This window comes from Tetrao urogallus (genome assembly GCF_951394365.1).
Source record: "Tetrao urogallus genome assembly, chromosome: 4".
NCBI classification, from domain to species: Eukaryota; Metazoa; Chordata; class Aves; order Galliformes; family Phasianidae; genus Tetrao; species Tetrao urogallus.
This window is the reverse complement of record NC_136817.1, coordinates 46648004-46667987: the sequence shown is the minus strand read 5'-3', so window position 1 is coordinate 46667987 and position 19984 is coordinate 46648004. Positions and strand designations below refer to the sequence as shown.

At 38.0% G+C, this 19984-nt stretch overlaps 1 protein-coding gene across 1 annotated transcript; it reads right to left on the bottom strand.

The window, feature by feature from the left end:
• Positions 1–1436: 1436 nt before the first annotated feature.
• LOC306945970 (tyrosine-protein kinase TXK-like) lies at positions 1437–18394 on the bottom strand (the record flags this gene model as incomplete). The annotated part of the gene is made up of 15 exons (XM_079534870.1): positions 18328–18394; positions 14036–14090; positions 13679–13781; positions 11934–12139; positions 10812–10877; positions 9783–9837; positions 8942–9021; positions 8398–8525; positions 7590–7664; positions 6480–6651; positions 5445–5661; positions 4797–4861; positions 2589–2707; positions 2021–2178; positions 1437–1505 (listed from the first exon to the last, which is right to left on the bottom strand). The coding sequence occupies exons 1-15, from the start codon at positions 18389–18391 to the stop codon at positions 1437–1439; spliced, it is 1632 nt and encodes a 543-aa protein (XP_079390996.1). The 5' UTR covers positions 18392–18394.
• Positions 18395–19984: the final 1590 nt, after the last annotated feature.

Here is a 19984-nt window from a genome sequence, read left to right as displayed (position 1 = left end):
TGGTGGCAGTTCTTTCAGCAGATTACACAAAAGGATGAGAATATCATGTTTCACTTGAGCAGAAGGATCTTAAAAGCGTGTGTGTGAAGTTACTCCCAAATAGTAAAGTACTCCCTTCCCCAAGGGGTGGTAACTATGAGAATGCTATTGCAGTAAAAATGAACTATTATTGCCATGAATTTGGCCCAGAGGTGTCATCACCTTCTGGAAATCCAAAACTCGGAATGATTGATTGTATTGTTTCATTTACTTTTAAAATGTGGAAATGAAAAAACTTGTTCAGATGTCCATCATTCTTCATCTACTGGCTTGGAAGTATTTTGTCTACGATGTGCTATAAAATGAAATATGATGTACTTACCTATTAACAATTCACAGCACAATCACATTTTTAAACTACTATTTATTTGTAATGACCTGACTGTTCTCTGTATTGAAAAAAATCACCAAATTCACTTGCCTTTTCTGTAATACATTTGCACTAACCAAAATTAAGAATTAGAAGTGAACGATAAACTAACAGGCACAGTTACAGATATGGTGCAAGTAAGGTCTCACAAACTCTATTTGAGCTAAACTAACACAAAACACTTTCTTTGATGGCCAATTTCCAGCCTCTCTTTGTTCACCATTTTGGGCACTGGCAGGAGGAGGACTAAGAAAAGCATTTGATGGGCATTTGAGTAAGCTGCAGCAAGCAAGAAATGGAAGACAGTAAAAAGTTCAGGGAGAAGCTTGAATAAAACAATCTTTACTTGTTCTCTCTGTTTCACACAAAATTAGCCTTTACCTATGAGCAAGATTAAAATTCCTCAGGGGTGCTGAGCCCTTCCAGCTGTTTGGGATGTGGGTCAGGAGCTGCCAAAGGACAACTGCTGCCTCCACCCCTTCTGTGTGTCTAGATCCCCAGCAACAGGCAGTGCAGTATCCGGGCAAAAATCCGCATGCTGCTCTGGTGGCTGAGTTACCTCTGAAACTGCTCCATTTCTCCAGTGTTATGCAGTGCAAAAGGTTTTGCCTTTAGTCCTGGAACTTTTTCACAGGTCCTTCCACCACTTTTGCTGCTGCTAATCACTATTTCCTTGTGCATGAACCATATTAAGTAACAAATCATCTCTTATCAATATTGTTACAGGAATTAGCGTAGCTCTGACAAAAAGAATAAGGAAAAGAGCTTATGTGGTGAGTAAGCTTGGTTGCTTCTTTCTAGATAGGACATTTTTCATGAAAATAAAGGCTTGAGAGTACAAATCCAGTAATCCAGTCTCCTCGGGTATCTTTCCCAAATTAGGCCAAGCCCAAACAGCTTCAATACAGGGATGCTGCTAGCATAGTTTAAGTAAAGACTGCTCTAAAAGGCTGAAGTTTTCAGTATAAGCTACATTGGCCAGCTCAATGCTCACTTTTCAGTAAATACACCTGCATAAAATCCCCAATTATCCCATCTCCATTATATCTGTGAGGGCTTCTACTAATTCTGCAAAAGTAGGACGTCCTTCAGGTTTCTGGAAAAAAAAAAAAAAAAAAAAAAAAAAAAAAAGCAGAAGAGACATTTAAATTAATAGAAGTTGGTTACAAGTACAATTAAAGCAACCACTTAAAATTATTATTCATATTATTATTTTATTTTGTTGACACAGATTGAAGAGATCAAGTTTATCTTGTTCTGCACCATCAGTGTGCCAGAAATCAATAGAATGAAAAAGTACTTTCAGAAGAAAGCATTTATATGCAAAATTCCTCTGCACACTACAGGAGGAAGCACAGGGGATATATCAACAGGGTATATATATTCAAAACCAGCGATGGCATAGACCTATTGTGTAGGTTATATGCTTGGTATTTACTGAATGCAACAGTCAAAAGAAACAGAGGCTTTTAAACTAGATGTGGTTTGTGAAAAAGCACAGCAAAAATTACTGAGGATTCTACAAAGTAGAGGTTTATTGCTCCAGTTTTTGAGGATAGCCTTCAGATCCACACTGCAAGTGAAGTAATGTCACAAGAAAGACCAACAAACCTCATGCCAGCAGCTGTACATGACTTTGTACACAGTGTGCGATGCCAAATGTGGTCGATAAAGTCGGTTACCTGCAGAAATCTCACGGACAACTTCATAATTTGATTTACTTTCAAAAGGCATTTTGCCTTCTGTGAAAACTTCCCACATCAGTACACCTAGAAATGAATCAAAATATGTAGGAGTAAACAAGTTGTCTAATAATACCAGAAGTCCCATTCTTTTCTATGTATTTAATAATGAATGAAAAATATAAGCAACCTGAGGTGAATGAAAAAAAAATTGAACTGATGTAATTATGCTCATATTGAAGTCAGTTAAAGTCATGGTTCATGAAAATGAAATTAATAAGCATTTGGTTAATGGAGACATATGTCTGTTGAAAACAATTTTTTTAGATTAAAAGTGTGTTAAAAAAAACACACACACTCTTCCTATACAGACAAGAATTGAAAAATGAGATAGACTAAAGATTAAGATAGGAAACATCCAGAAAAGTTGCTCTTTCCTCAGTCTTATCCGTAGTTTGGGGGAAACAGCTTGTCACACATTAACCTAACCCACCTACCAAATGACCAGATGTCAGATTTACTGCTGTACTTTTTGAAATGAAAGACTTCAGGAGATGACCACTTGATTGGAAACTTGGCACCTGAAGAGCTGACATATTCATCATCAATGACGTATCTAAAGAACATCAGCAAATACCGTGTATTTTAGTGAGAGTTAAACTGAAAGCAGTTCTGGCAGCACCTTGCACAGGTAGTTTACAATTCCATGAAAATACTGTGTCAGTTTGTAAGAAAAGAAATTATATCATTAATTTAATATAGAATGCACACTGGAATACATGCAGTTAAAGAAATTTTAATTTAAATGAGTAATTTGATTGCTTGTGAGAGGTATGTCATAATTAAAAGATTTAGTGCTATTTGTGTGCTCACAGGATGGCTGTTGTTATCACCTCCTGGGAAAAGTCCCTATGCTGCAGGCAGGAAAAACAGCAGCAATACATATTATTATTACTTTTTGAGAAGGAATGGTCTTAATTTGTGCCCAGGGAGGTTCAGTTTGGATATTAGGAAAAAATTTCTCTCCAAAAGGGTGATGAGGTATGATAACAAGCTGCCCAGGGAGGTGGTGGTGTGACTATCTGGAGGAGTTAAAGAAATGTAGACAGAGCACTAAGGGACATGGTTTAATAGGCAATACAGTGATGAGTTGGTAGTTGGACTAAATGGTCTTCGTGTCTTTCCTAACCTTAATGATTCTATGATTCTATGAATTTACGTGCCCAACAAGGGCATTTATACAGTAATATATTAAAAGGCTGAGCCCAATATCCAAACAAGCTCTGTAAATTTTCATGAGAAGACAACAGGTATGCACTACACAAATCTTACAACTGAAGACATAACGGTATCTTTTAAAGCACCTTTCAAAGGATGTTGCACTGAGAGAATCATAGAATTGCTCAGGTTGGAAAAGACTTTCAAGATCATCATGTCCAACCTCAACCTAACCGTATCACCCTATCTAACAACCCTCTGCTAAATCATGTCTCTGAGCATTTCATCACCCAAGGATGGTGACTCAACCTAAACCTCCCTGCGGAGCCTATTCCAGTGCTTAACAACCCTTTCTGTAAAGTTTTTCCTGATATTCAACCTAAACCTTCCCTGACACAACTTGACGCCATGAGAAATTGCTTCTTTGTGTCCCTTTCTTATTTTTGGGGCAGGCACAGAAAGATGAGAGGTTACTGGATAAAGAACATACAAAATAACAGTACTAAACTGGTGTGTTCTGAGCTCTGACTAATTAGGGAGTGTTCTCATCACCTCTCAACAGTGGACAGAGCTTTGCTTCTCTGGCCTGTGCGTGCACTCTCTCTTCATGTGTGGTTGGTCCCCTCACTAAGCAGAAAAACCACTTCCCTGCTAAGAACCACACGTCACACTTCCTGCCCACGTGTCTTCCTTCCTCACCTACCCTGTTGCTGAGGCTCCAAAGGCCAGCGCCAACACCTGCCTCTGTTCCCAGTGGCTTTCAGCTCTCACTGGGCTCGGAAATTTGGAGCACTCACTTTACTGAGCCTAGAACCATGCAATCATACAATGGCTCAGGTTGGAAGCGACCCCAAGGATCATCAGGTTACAAACCCACTGCCACATGCAGGGCCACCACCTCCAGATCTGGTACTAGACCAGGCTGCCCAGGGCTCCATCCAACCTGGTCTTGAACACCTCCAGGAACGAGGCATCAACAGCCTCTCTGGGCAACAGGTTCCAGCACCTCACCGCTCCCTCTGTGAAGAACTTCCCCCTGACATCTAATACAAACTTTCCCTTCTTGAGCTTAAAACCCCCTTGTCCTATCACTATCTATCCTTGTAAGAAGTTGATTCTTCTTCTGTTTATAATCCCCTTTTTAAATATTGGAAGGCTGCAATGAGGTCACCCTGCAGCCTTCTCCAGGAAGCAGAGTGAGCTTCTGGCAGCCCAGGGCACACTGGGCATTTCTATGTCCACAAACTACTGCTTTCAGTAGTTTCATTCACGAGATATTTTGTTCACCTGTCTTGCACTCAGCAAAAGGACAATATGACACTCTGTTCACAGTACAACAGATGAACAGCAATATTATTGATTTGATCAGAATTGCAGATGCTGTGTACAGTGAAATTTCCCACACCAGCAAGCAAGAAGTGAGGGTGGTGATGGGCCTCGTCCCAACTGACACAAAATAGGGCACTCACTGAGCTTGTATCTCCTACCTTGCCATGCCAAAGTCAGATACTTTAACAGTGTGTTCAGCATTGACTAAACAGTTCCTTGCAGCCTAGGAGAAATGAGAAAAACATATCTGAAATCCGGCCAAAGGCATTTTTAAGAGTACAATTTTTAAGAGGAATACAATAGATAATCTACTTTCAGCTCATGTATTTCATATCCTGAAAGGAGGTGTGTGTCTTGCTCAAAAAGATGAGAAAAAAGTAAAATTCTGGCTCAGTGTTGGTGAACACCTTTCACTGCTGTGCGATTTCATGCACATAGCATATACCTGCATGAATGCTTGTATCACGAGTTGCAATAATTTCAAATATCCTTGCACAATAAAATAACTTTTCAAATGCAGAGTCTAGTTATCCAAGCAGGTATTTTCTTGAATGTTAACATCAGGACACTCAATACAAATTACTAAAAAAGCGTTTCTGTGGCTCTTAATTCCCTGTGTCTGAAGGGCAGGGCAGACAAGCCACTTATATATCCCAGCACCAAGGTAAGGCAGCAGGGACCAGAAGAAATGTGAATACAGAAAGGCTTTGTTAAAGCCTTGCAGGGCACAGAAACACCCCTAAATTTCAATGGCATGTTCTATAGCATCAGTATTCAGTGAACCTCAGAAAACCCATTGTACTTACTAAATCACGGTGAATGAAGTTATTTCTCTCCAGATACTCCATCCCTTCACACACATCCAGGCACATGCCCAGCAGCATGTCTCTGCTGAGCTTCCCCCGCCACTGTCGCAGGTAGTTGAGCAGGCAGCCATTCTCCAGGAATTCAGTCACCACATAGAGGGGCTTCTGGCGTGTGCACACCCCGTACAGCTGGACCAGCTTTGGGTGGGATAATTTCCTGTTTAACATTGTTTAAAATTGCATTTCAGTTAGTAGATCATTTGTTTCTGGTAGGTAGAATCATAAAATCAAAGAATACCCCAAGTTGGAAGGGACTCATAAAGATCATCAAGTCCAACTCAAAAGGTAACTAGACCTTTCATTCATGATCAATTATCATGATAATTCTGAGAAACACCTTCAGTGTTTTGTAAACATTATTCAGTTCAACTATCCCTGGAGTTGTCCTCTGCCTAACGCATTTCTGTAAGCAATTTCCTCAAAAAGGTTCATTTTGCAAAATTGTGATAGTCCATCAGTTATACAGGTGGAATGACTATAAACCTTGATTTGGAAATATGAAACGGAAAGGTCTTATTTTGTCTGGCTTTCAGGCAGGGGATATGAGAGGCTGCAAGCCCATGGCTTTCCCTATAGGCTCTGCTCAGCCTGACATGACACCTCTGTTTTTACCTCTTTCTATGGATTGAGCCAACACCTGGTCCGGATAATTCCCTAATTTTCAAAATTAGCAGGAATGGCAATATAGCTTCTAAGAAGTTAGGTTTATTTAGTTCTGCCCATGCTCCTAGAGGCACTGAGTTATAGACAAAAGAATGGCTGTAGGAGTAACTGTCAGCACATTTATTGCCTGCTAGGCTCCAAGTGCAAAGCAGCACACATGCTAAAGAAAGGCCCCGGTGAGCGATTTAGCAACCATTACACTAGCTTTTTGGTCCACTATTCCCATCACAACATCTTTGTTTTAAATGGACTTAGGTTATGTTTGTTTCTTGGTCATCTCAGTGTCATCTGTGAGCCAGAATTTGTACTTACATCATCAATTTGGCCTCCTCCATGAAATCGTCTTCAGACATTGCACCTTCATTGATTTTTTTGATGGCAACCTTGATGGTTGCTTTCCATTTACCCAGATGAACAATTCCAAACTGCCCACGCCCAAGCTCTTTCATAAACGTCAGTTCTGAGGGGTTCAATTCCCACTCCTCTATAAAAACAATCCTGTATATTACAATAGTCTAGGAGACATGCCTATCTGCAGTTAATGTACACAGCAAAGTATCACAACTGTTCATCAGCTATAGCATGGATTTTGATTATCTGGAATTTTCCACACATGTATGTGCTCATACATGAGTGGTACTTTACAGCTTGTAGAATGCTGTTTAAATTGTTTAACGTAGGAAAGCCTGAGGCTTGAAGATAAGGCAAGAAATTGGCTTTGATTACCTCTGAGGATTTTTTTTTTTGGCACTGTCATCTATGTTTTTAACTTTAAATCAGTCCAAAAGGGCTAATATAGCCATAGAAATAGTCACTGTCTCTATTGAAACTACCAATAGTTCTGCCCTCCAGAAATATTAAGCCTTGATACTGATTCACAGTAAAAATGCACCGTACAAATTCTGGAAATTCATATAGATACATATACACGTACATACAAATACATATGTGTATATTCATACATACACATCCATCAGTTAATATTAACTTCCTGATCTGCATACACAGCACCAGCATTTACTGCTTGTTTTCTAACGCTGTGTAAGACATCATACTTATTTCTAAAACTTCCATAATTGACAAAAGAAAATCTTCCCCATCAACAATATTAATTTTATTTTCATAGACTTTTAAATAAAAAAATCAAATCTGTTAAATGTATATGTGAGTTTCTGGTCTGCTTATGGAAGTCCAGAAAGGCATTAGTGGTTGTGAAAGAAGCACTTCACTAAACTGAAGGAATTGAGTCAGGCCTTTCATTTGGATTTGACACCTGAGGTGTGTGAGCCTGGTGATTATGAAGCTGGTTATGTGTTTCTTATGGTTGGTAAATTTAACAGACACAATTATTAGCTGTATGAATGCAATCTCAACTCTTTCCCAGATACCCAGGTTTCCACCAAAACAAGATGAAGAATTTACCATAACTAAATCCTGCTGTTGCTGGTGAGGAACATCTGATTGATCTGACTGGATGTCGGAGACGGGTGATAAGACCTGCAGGAAACAAAGCACCATTATTCTGTTGACAAATTGCTCCATATTTAAGTATACTACATCATACTTGCTCTCAAAAAATATTTTTGTCTCTACTCACTCGTGGAAAAAAACGTTTTAATCCATATTGAAATGACAGGCAGAACCAAGAATGAATGGCATTTTGAATGCTAGAAATTAAAAAAGGCTGCCATGAGCCAACAAGCAGCGGTGGCTAAATCAGGTAGGCTGCAAGTCAGTGTTAGAGAGTCCTTGTGCCTCCCAATTCTGCCTTTTGTTTGTGTGTGCCAAAATCTGCAAAAGCTGCCTGCTGGTGCATAGCACAGCTCCTGTTTTTCTCCTGTTTTTCCTCACATTGCATGCATGCAAGCCACTGAGTTGAAGGCAATGAAAGAACTATGATCAAATTTAATGCAAGTCACATTCAATCAAATATGAATCAATAGAATACAGAGCGGGTAAGAACATAAGGCTTCTAGTTTCATTCATTTTTATGAATGAAATTTCATTCATATATATGAGTTTGGTATTTTCATTTCCCCCAGGATATATGCACATTGCAGCTACAACTTCAGCAGAAAGGATCACAGTATACTTGAATTTATTACCAACAGAAAAAATTGTGTATCTTTTTGGAAGGGAAGGATTAGTTCAAGACTGACATCCAATTTCTCAAAGTCTTGATGAGCTTCAGGACATCAGTAGTAAAACCTTATCAGCTTACATCCATTACCTGCAGCATTGTGTTGATGATATTGAATGAGCTCAGGAATAGAGGAGAATAGATATTTTTCTGCTACATAATACTGTTTCAAGTGGTTTTTCTTAATTTGATAATGTCGAATGTCTCCACCATGACTTCTGAAATCAACAAAAGATTATGATTGTCAGTAAAAATACTTGCTACTACAAATCTAACTATATTTCACAGGTATGGCAGCCAGAGCACTTTGTGTAAAAACAGGCAAAATGGGATTGTAAGGCTTTATTGTTTGTGCCACACTGCTGAGATGATCAGTCCTTGGAGCAGAGTATTTCAGGGTTTCCGTGAATGCAATTGATCTTATCGTAGGATATCGGCACACTGACTCCCAAAAGCCCAGCACCAGCATTTCAATATATGGGCTGCAATTCACTGATTGCAGTGCTGCACAAATAGTGCTGGTGCCTCACTGCTCCCTTGCACCATATATCCAGCCTGCCCCTCATCCCAAGGAGTTTTAGGGAAACTCTTCCTTCACATTTTCAATCAAATCACAACCATCAGAGCAACTCACCCTTTAGACCGTGAGTATACAGACAGTGTAAGGATTCCCTGTTGGCTTGAATCTCTGACAACAAATGAGCCTTCTTTGGACTAAAAAGAAATGCAGATATTTACTTTCTTGAATAAAAGTCTCCTGAAATAGCACTTGCAGATAATTACTGATTTCAGTGGTGTACCTATGACTACTTGGGAGGGTGATAAAGCAGCAGTGAACAAAGCAGAGCAAAATTAACCAAAGGAAAATATCAAGTGCCAGAGTTAAATATTTTGGGTGAATTACACTCTTCAGTGTGAAATAGTGAAAATTCTTTCATTTATTAAAAATTCGGAGTATACAAGTCACTAGATAATTGCTGTAAAACAATTTAATCTTTGGTGTTCTTCTCTGCTCTATCTTGCCCAAGCCCTGTGTTAGCCCTTGAGCCCTTGAATTTTACACAAGCTAGATGACATCTAAATGCCCATCAGAGATAGAGGATAGAACACAGCACAGATTGTTTGATCTGTATATAAGGAAGGATCAGGGGTTTTGTTAAGCTCTGCCACCTCACTAACTTCCTGCAAGGATTTAAGTCTTCAGTGTTTCATACCAAAGACAAGCACAGTAAGCTCCATGTAACTCATGTCATTCCACACGGAAAACCTTAATAGAATTTGCTGGGGTTACAATGTAAAATTTTAGGATGTCTGGACAGTCTGCACTACACTGTACCCCAGAAAGCCATCCTTTTATTTCAAAGTACCTTCTCTTACTGTGTGTCAAACAGAGTCGGATTTGGCTGTTGAAACTCTCATGATGCCTCTACTGATAATCCTTTGTAGATATTAACTCAACATACAGGCTGAATTACCTTCTGTCGTAAAAGTAGTTCTGCCTGGCTTCTGTTGATGCTCTTGCAGTACCACCTGCAACAAGAAGATGACACATCAACTTCAGCCAGTACAAATTAACATTTGTTCTGCTTCACAGAAATAAGGGTTAGTCTTAATAGTTGCTCTGTCTCCAATGTTAACACCTGAATAGAACCTAACCATTGTTGCATATCAAGCATCTCTTAATTTGGAAATACTTCATTAGACCACAGTAAATATGACAAATACTTTCCCCACTGAATGTGATTCACTATAATTAAACGTGAGGTGAAATAAAAGGAAAAAAAAAAGGAAACATTTATGCTAAATTTTGATGAATTTTACAGTGAAGCTGCTTCAGCCCCCTCTTCTCTGGAGTTATGATGTATTTTACTTTTCTCTCCAGGAAACCAGGGTGAAGAAACTGAAAATAGATTCTGGATAGTCAAATGGATGTTCACAAAGGGAAGAGATCAGAATAAAGAGATACTATGTAGTAAGCCTACAGAAATAGGACATATCTAGATTCTGTCATTATGATTTATCATAATTATATGATTATTATGATTGATTTCATCAATCACAACCCCTAAATTCTTCTAAGCAGGGCTACTCTCAAGGAGTTCTTCTCCAAGTTTGCATACACACCTAAGGTTACCTCGACCCAGGTTCAAAACCTTGCACCTTGTTTTGTTGAACCTCATTAGGTTCACATGGACCCATCTTTTGAATTTATCGAGGTCCCTATGGATGGCATCTCTCCCATCTGCTGTATCAACTGCACAGCTCAGCTTGGTGTCATCATCATATTATACAGTTCAAACAGATAGACCACAATAAAAATGTTGAACACATTCTAAGGGTGATATTTTGTAACAACAACAACAAAAAGAAGGCTTCAATGAAGAGAACAAAGAGAACAACTGTTCACAGTCAGTCTTCTGGTAAAAGCTGAAAGATCAAGCGCCAAAACTTACCACTCAATTTTTAGAAAAGAAAGTAGAGTCATTGTCTTCAAGAGTACTTACTCATATGTTTCTAAATTACTTTTTGTGTTCTCAGTAACATAGTTGCTAGGAATTAGACCTTCGTTCCTGAAACGTATTAAGGATAATACAGTAGTAAGATGTAAAATATTAACAGGACTAAGATACACATCTTCTTTTACTGAATGACAGAAGTTATTTATACTATATGCCTTTAGATACTGAATCCCAGCATGAGAATCAAATAAGAATATAACTCCTTTCACCTGAGGCAAAGTGTTTCTGCCCTAGACTGTGAATGGCTACTGAAATGACTGTACTTAGTAGAGTGCCAAGAACAGCATGTTAAGGAAAATTTTCAAGTAAAATCAAAAGAAAGATTAGAAAAAAAGTGACATTTCTTCCAAATCAGAAGTCACTAGCCTTATTTCTATCCTTGTAACAGATCTTCAATACGAAGAAATAGGAAGTGTGTGGTTGAACATATACAAAATAATAACAAAGTGGACTCTAACGGCAAATCTGACTTGAGAATAAGTGTTTAAAAGTATTTAAAGGAGGGATGTGAATGAAAAGGAGATAGTTATTACATAACATGTAATCACTCTTCATATCAGATTACAGGACACACTGAGAAATTGTGGAGAAAGAGAAACATCACGAAAAAATATATAAATGCAGCAAGGATCCTAAAAAAAGTTATCCAGTTCTCTAAAATGTCCAAGAACCTTTGATTAGGGGCTTTGTTCAACTTAAATGTCTTACCAGTCTCTGTGGTCTTTATGAAGACTTTACACATACACAACACGTGGTAGAGCACTCGAAGCATATAAAGCTGGATTTTCACATGGCTCAAAGCCCAGTGGTTCACATAGTCCTCAGATGTACTTATGTTGTTTTGGAAGTTACTAAGCCTATGACTTAACCTTGTATTCCCAGCAGAGAGGAGTTGCCACCTCATTTCTGGAGTGCTAGATACTGTCCAAACTCTTCTCAATTAACCCGTGTCCCTTGTACATACATTCTCTATACCTTCAAAGCTCCATTAAAATTACATGCACCTCATCCTACATGCTTAGAGAGGTGTAAGATAATCCTACAAAGGGCTGTTCTTTTTATTTCTCTGTAGGAAGAGGGTTTAAAATTAGATGCCCAGTCTCTTACCCATACTGGTCTCTAGCCTTCCACCAGTGAGGATCATACTGTTCAAGGATAATGTATTCTTCCGACTGCTTGAGTGTTAAATCAGAGGGTCCTCTAGCAAAAAAGTCATATAGCGCAATAACTCTGAGTTTCTTTGTGTAGTCTTCAAAAGCCTCAGCAGGTAGAGGAGGTAAAGGCTTGTTCTTTACATGCAATTTCTTCTTATGCTAGTGAAAAAGAAAGTATCTTCCTTAATTAGTATTTTCTCTCATCTATTTCTTGTATAATTCCCCTACTTCTATAGCTTTTCAGTAACTAAAAGGTAACAATCATGGTCATAAATTCCTGCCATAACAGCACAATAACCTTGTAAAACTATTACTTGTAAAACAGTACAGCTCACAGTTGAATAGTTTGGTATCAAAGTCAAAGTTAAAATGGGAAGTAAAGTAAATAAAAGACAAGCCATCTACCTAATCTTCCCCCTGTTCTTTGGGTGACTGCTACATAGTACAATTGCTGGGACAAGTTAGTGTAAATTAGCAGAGCAGCATTGAAAACAGTGGCAATTTGTCTGATGAATTAACATGGAGAGCACTACAAACATTTTTAACAGTTGAGCAGGGACATAAGCTTTTTCTTACGCATCAGGTTAGGTTTTAGTTTTGCCTTCAGTTATGCTCTGACAACTCAAATTAATTAATTCAATTCAGATCTAGCAAAACTGAGGTGGACTTTTCACATGAAGCTGAGCAAGGTGGATGGATGTGTGCATCAGTACAAGTTAGGGGGTGAAGTGCTGGAGAGGAACTCTGCAGAGAAGGACCTGGGTGTCCTGGTGAACAATAGGTTGACCATGAGACAGCAGTGAGCCCTGATGGCCAAGAAGGCCAATGGTATTCTGGAGTGCATTAAGACAAGTGTGACCAGCTGATCAAGGGAAGTGATCCTCCCCCTCTACTCTCCCCTGATGAGGCCATTTTTAGATGACTGTCCAGTTCTGGGCTCCCCATTTCAAAACAGGCAGGGATCTCCTGGAAGGAATCCAGCAGAAGGCCACAAAGATGATAAAGGGCCTGGAACATCTCTTGTATGAGGAATAGCTGAGTACCATCAGTCTGTTCAGCCTAGGGAAAGGAAGACTGAGGGGTGATCTCATTAATGTTTATAAATATCTAAAAGGAGATGGAAGGCAAATGGATGAGGCCAGGCTCTTCTCGGTGGCGTGTAGTGATAGAAAAGTAGTAATGGCTTAAAACTTGAACAAAGGAAGTTGCATGCAAGTATGAGGAAAAACTTCTTTACAGTAAGGAAGACAGAGTACTGGAATGTGTTGAACAGAGAGATTGCAGGGTCTCTTTCTACAGAGATATTCAAGACCTATCGGGGTGCCTACCTATGTGACATATAATAGGGCACCTGCTTTAGTACAGGGCTGGGCTCAATGATCTCTTGAGGTCTCTTCCCACTCCTTCAATTCTGTGATGATGAAATTGTGCCTTCCTAAAGGATAGTCCCACCTTTCCCACCTCCACCAGCCAAACTCAAAAGTTAGAGAATGAACTACCCTCATCCATGACAGCAAACTTGGGAACCCACTACAATCCTGTCTTTCCATCAGAATGAATCTTTTGATACTCTAATTTTTTAGATAATTACGCAACAAAGCAACCTATGTGCTCAAGAGCCAGTTACTCCTCTGCTTGTTTCAGCAGTGAGCCACTGGAATCATCTCAATTTTTTTCATCTGCCAAAATGTTACTTACCTTACACTTCCAAGTAGGTGCATAGGAATCCTCTGATTGAGAGGCTGTGTACTGGGTCTCCAGGTCAGTGTCGGGGTCCACATTTATCTTTGTTCTCATTGCTCTAATTTCAAAAAATAGGAAGTGTTTTTGTGATTACACTTATATAAACATCCACATGAAAATATTTATGGAAATGTACAGCTTCATTCACATTAGGGATGTGCAGGGTAGAGCTTCTTCAAAATTGTGCACAATTAGTATTTCTACTGAAGATAGATGGACTTTAAAAATTTTACAACAGTTTTTAAAATAGATGGACTACGTATAAACATTTTGACTGTCTCAATTGCTGAAAATCTGAAGGATTTCACATACCGTTTTTGTACCTCACAGCAGCAGCAGCAGCAGAAAACAGACTGGATGGTGTGATCTGTAAATAAGAACATTTTCCGCATATGCACTGATTGTTTGTTTATGAAATTTACATAATGAATGACTACTTAGCTTTATTACTAATTCTTTCTTGCTGTGAGATATCTAGCAAAACATTAAGGTGGAATTTGCATCCACCAGAGAGAGCTGAGCTTTCCTCCCAACCCACCTGTATCTACCACTAGCAGCATTAAAATCTCTTTTAGTTACGAGGCTGCTCATTAAATCAGAAAGAAAAAAAAAGACATCAGTGAGGTATGTACTGATCTAAACGACCATACTGCCTGTACACAGAATGACATGGGAATATCATTATGGACAAGAGATAGAGAACTGATCCTCTTCAGCAATCAGAATTTCTACATCACCTGAGCCAAATACAGACCAGCATTTGCATTAGATTTTCTTATTCTGAGACTTATTCAAAGGACATACAGTATATTTTATTATTTAAATCAATACTGATTTCCCTGATTCTGTTCCAGCCATTCACATAATATATTCATTAACCCAGGTTTAACAAAATATGTGCTTTACACTTACTTACTAGGTGGTTGTTAATTCTGAAATAAATACAACAGAAACACCATCACTTACATTGTACATTTACAGAAATGTTAGTGTGGTATATCTTGTATGAGGAGCAAGGATAATACACTATAATTCCAGCTGATTTAAAATGGATTAGAAGTCTTGAATGGATTATGAAGACTTGAAATCTTTAAAAGGTTGACATCCGCACTATTCCAGTTCGACACAGGCTCTGATATGGAGGTCATAGCACAAGAACAGGTCTCAGAATGTTATTTGAAATAGGGTTCCTAAAGTCTAGGTATTTTGCTCTTTTAGCTTGTTGACAGTTGGACTTGGTGATATTCGTGGTCTTCTCCAATCTAGATAACTCTATGATCATTTACATGATGTATCCTTGCACACACCACATCTTCACTTGTTTCTCCCTCATACAGTTTTTGGCTTGTTAATCCTAATGACCTGTCTTTGAATAAAAAGGTTTTGTTTTTCTGTCAACCTGTGATACTATTTGTCAATGTATTTTATCAGTAGTTCAGCAAAGTATGCTGATGTGCCACCAAAACATTTAGTAGCCCATGCGACAAAAAAGCAATTTTTTTCTTTATAAAGGAATGTGAGTCAGTAAATCTCACTGTAATAAAAGGAAAAGGAGAAAATAACAGATGTCAGAAAGGTAAGAAAAAGTAGTTCTCAGTCAGTTGTGGAAGAGACCTATTTTATACGTGTTTTGATTAGAGTATTTGTCATGAAAGTTGTAGGGCATTTCCCTTAGACTTAGAGCAGCATCCTGTAAAGAACCTGCTGTGTGGGAAGGTGGCCGACCTACAGTAATCAGAAGACACAATCAACTGTTTGATAAAAGTTTCCACTAACAGCTATGCAAAATACCCAAACCAGATGACAGTGACAATTTTCTTTGAAGAAACCAGGCCAAAAACTTGAAGGTAATGTCATTTATTTGCTGCACAACTGAAGTGTATTAAGCTGTCTCTCAGCTGCTTAAAACTACAGCAGCTTAACTTTGAACACAGTCTCTAGCATTGTTGGGCAGTAGAATTGAGTTTGCTAGTGTCTTCAGTGTGATCAAGCTTGGAACAAACAATCCTTTCAAAAAAATCAGCTGGGAAATATTTCTGTTTTATTTATATTGCTTTTCTGCTCCTGGGAAAAAAAAAAAAAAAAAAAAAAGACAGAAAGAAAAAGAGAAAAAAAGAGAAAAGAAAAACAAACAAAAAAACCCTAGAAGTTTAATTATTATTTAAGTGAGGTGCAAAAAGAAAACTTGTCTATTTCTGATGACACCCCATGTAGTCATTAAATATGTCATTTCTCATTAGATTTGTGGTCCTCATAGAAGCTTATTAGAAATAACTAGAAACACTTCAGAGTTTCAGCGTAACGTGAAATTGATGTTCAAGAAAGATTTTAAAGATGGCAACACATAGCCAAAGCTGGAAGTCAATGCATAGGTTAGACCATGGCTGTAGCCAGAAAAGCCTGTCCTACACCAACCTCCTTTTTTGACATATTTGGCCAACACTGCAAATAGTGACAGCTTTGCCGCGCTTAACAATTTGATTAAAGTGGCCTACATCCATATCTTTGCTAGCAACACAAGCAGATCTCTACATGTAGGACCGCCTCCAGATGCCCCTGTGATGCTCACTGCACAGCTACAGGAAACCTGCACTTCCTGCCTGAGGCTTTTATGGCTGCACACACCCTCCCAACGACTGAGGCTCTTCCTTTGTCTTTACCTTCTACTCAAAAGCTTTAAACCAAAATTTAAAAAAAGTTAAAATTAAATAGACATCTCTCCATATTTAAATAAAAAAATAAATAAATTTTAAAAAGCAAGTAAGAAATTAAAAGTGGATTTTTAGCATTTCTTCTTGAATCTCTTTCTGCTAAATCATATCACCCTAAATCATATTACAGGAATCAATGGAATAATTCTGATTTCCCTGTTTTGAATTAAGGACCTTTTCTTAAACAAAACACTGGATTCAAAGATGTTTAGTTGCATACATATTAGTAGCCCTTGATCCTCTGATCATCAAAGAGTTCATTATTAAAAAATTAAGCAGTGGTGGTATCGGTGAATGCAGCACTTCAGAAAGAAGAAAATTCTCCAGCACCCACAGCGCCACTCATCCTTTCAGTCCACGTTCCCTTGAGCTCTGTCAAAACATAAGCTACAAAAATACATTTGGCTTTGATCCTTAGGAAGTAAGGATCTCTAAGAAATCAGTTGGGTGGAGAACCTGAAATGTAGGTTCAACTCAAACAAGATGAGAATTTAGGCTACTGAATCCAGGATTCTTTAGCTGTGGGGAGAATTTTCTATTTCTAATTTCCAACAAACGTTTGCAATCTCAGAGATCAGCCAATTCTACAAATAATTTAACAGGGGGACAAAAAATGTGGCCCATTTCATTACTAGTATCTTTTTCTTCCTAGAAATTAGTTTTTTAAAAGTTGCATTTTCCTGATGACAGATTAACAAGTATGAAACCTAACACCAGCACAAACCATGATAACTTATAGGACTACGAAATCAATTTTTTTTTTTTAGCTTGCCTGGTTTTGAGAAGAGAGAAGATATATTGACAAGTGAGTCCTGTGGAAGAAGCAGAAATCCTAGGAATGAGATGTCGACACTCACTTGACAAACACTCACAAAGCAGAAAAAACAAAAACAAAAACAACCCAGAGAAGACACAGTGGAAAGATGTAAGTTCTTTGAGATGGTCCATTGCTACCAGTAGTTTTCCTAAAAAAGTCCTAGAACATCAAGCAGAATGCATTATGTTGATAAAATTGTGTGACAGTATGCATATTGGTCACAAATGTGCAATCTTCCCCATCTTTAGTTATACCTCACTCAATTTTGTAGACTTTGGGAAATAGTATCAAAGGATTAGACAAAAGCAACAGGTTGCAGATGAGCTCTTACAATCAGCATTTTATTATTTCTTAAGTCTCTTGATCTGATTCACTTTGATCACTTTTCTGATTCTCTGCATCTCAAAGTGCTACTGATTTTGAAAGTGCCATAGTCCATTTCTAGGATATGTATTTTTATAGTATGTTCTGCAGAGTTCTTGCGCTTCAGTAGGGATACGTTAACTCTGTACAACGCTATTCTGAGGAAAAACTCAAATTCAGCTTCACCCAGCAAAACCAAGTCTTTACCATAACACTCAATATGCCTCCTAATCAACTACGTCTGATATCTAATCTAGTAGAAAATACCAGTAGTTTGCCGCTAAAAATACTTCAAAAGACAAGCTTTCAGCTCTTCAAATGTACAAACTTAGGCTTTCTGTATTTTTCCGTGTGTAAACTCTGCACCAGAGGAAAGCAGGCTCAAGTTCTACCAAAGTTTTTATTTGTATCTAATTTTTATGTGCCACTAAGGACAGCATATGGGAATATCTCCACATTTATAACAATTTCCATCAGAAAAGACAGATGCTTTGCTGAATCCGTCATATAATGGATTCAATTCCTATTTATGTATTAATTTTGAAAGTCAAGAAAAGGAGTCCAAATACAGATCACTCAATCTGCAACCAAGCTGCACAAGAGAAAACTGTTGGGTATCGTTATAGCAATAATTAAGTAACTCATTTGCTATGTACACACAACTGCTGCATGAAAAAATACTTCAAGAGAAAAATGTGGGCCAGTTTACTTACAGGTTGAAAGAATCATATCTGGTTCTCTTCTTATATTCACATGAAAATGTAAACCTTCCTTCATCAGCTGTGCCTGTAAATACCCCAGCAGTGCTCTTAGCTCTTCTGTGAAGCAAGGTAAAACACCAATACAGCCTGTCCCCGCCTACTTTCCTTAGAAACAACCTACTAGATATTAATCTCATGCCCGTTAAGTGGCTTTTTTTTTTTTTTTAAAAAGGAGAAATCATGAAAAAAAGTCTGCTTTCTAAAATCCAACATACACTTTACAGAAAAAAAAAAAAAATATATATATATATATATATATATATATATATATATATATATATATATATATTGAACTATAATCAGTAGGGCTAACTACTGCTGAAAATGGTAAAAACATCCAGCAGCTGTATGCCACAGAATTTGGTCCCATTCTCATACATTTTTGATCCTGACATTCGGGGGGGGGGAAAAAAAGTTTTAATAAAAAGGAGGAGAAAACATGAAGTTGATTAAGGAGTGACTGAGCTCACTCAGAAGAAATGATGACATGGTATTTTAACCTGCCTTTGATTGCATGAGAAGGTTGCCAAGAGAGCTGCCTCAAAGCCTGTTCTGATTCATCCCAAAATTAATCATCTGAGGGTATATTCAACTGAAAAATGCATTCATCTAAAAATGAAGTGGCCTTGCAGTTCCTGATAGGTCACGTAAGTGTCAAACCCAATGAGGGATATGTAAAAATTATACTTGGGCAGCATAAAGAGGCAGGTGAAGTACAGCATTTCAAGAGTCATCTTAAGTGCACATCTTCACTAAGGAAATCTGCCAAATACCAGTACAGTTAGGGTAATCTTTATCATACAGATCAACACATAACTGTTGTAGAATAAAGAAACATCCGTATAGTTTACTAGAAATTATTACTCTCCTGATAATTCAATGCTTCATATATGTTTTAAGTGAAATACTACTTATTCCTGTAAAACTATTTACAGTGTCAGAGGTGTTGGCAATGCCATACCTTGCAGTGTCTCCACCAAGAAACTGGAATTCAAAGGAGCAGCTAGGAGGAGGATGAGCCTGGCTCACCTTAGGTCATCCACGTTACTTTTCCTGTTCCAGGTAGAAAATGCAAGAATTTTCCCTTTAACAATGTTTGCTGTTGGTATTAAATTGGTAGTGGTTTCGACTCAACACTTCAGCAAACTCATTCTCATAGCTGTGAGACTTGATCGTTTAAAAAATAATAATAATTTCAATCCTTTCTGACACCCTGTAAATTTCTGATGCAATATCACAAGGAAAAGAAAGCATTTCTTCATACAAGATACTTCTTCCTCATTCAAAATATAAAGGCTTAGACAAAGCAGTGAGAGGAAACTAAGCCCCTCCAAGACAGAAATGATGAAATGCAGAAATGATGGAATGTGTCAAGGTAACTATATTTACCTTTAATAACTTCATTCAAAATAACTTCGCTATCTTCTTCTCTGCATGCAAACTAGTTTTTTGAGAGCAAACTGGCAATCTATTCTGCATTACACACAGCACAAGGGCATAGATAGTGGTGGAAGAAAAAAAATAAAGCATACATGTAGCGGAATTAATCAAAAGGTTGGTACAGAAAATTTGAAGTGCAAATACTCTTCAGATGCTTTGGTCCAAAGTT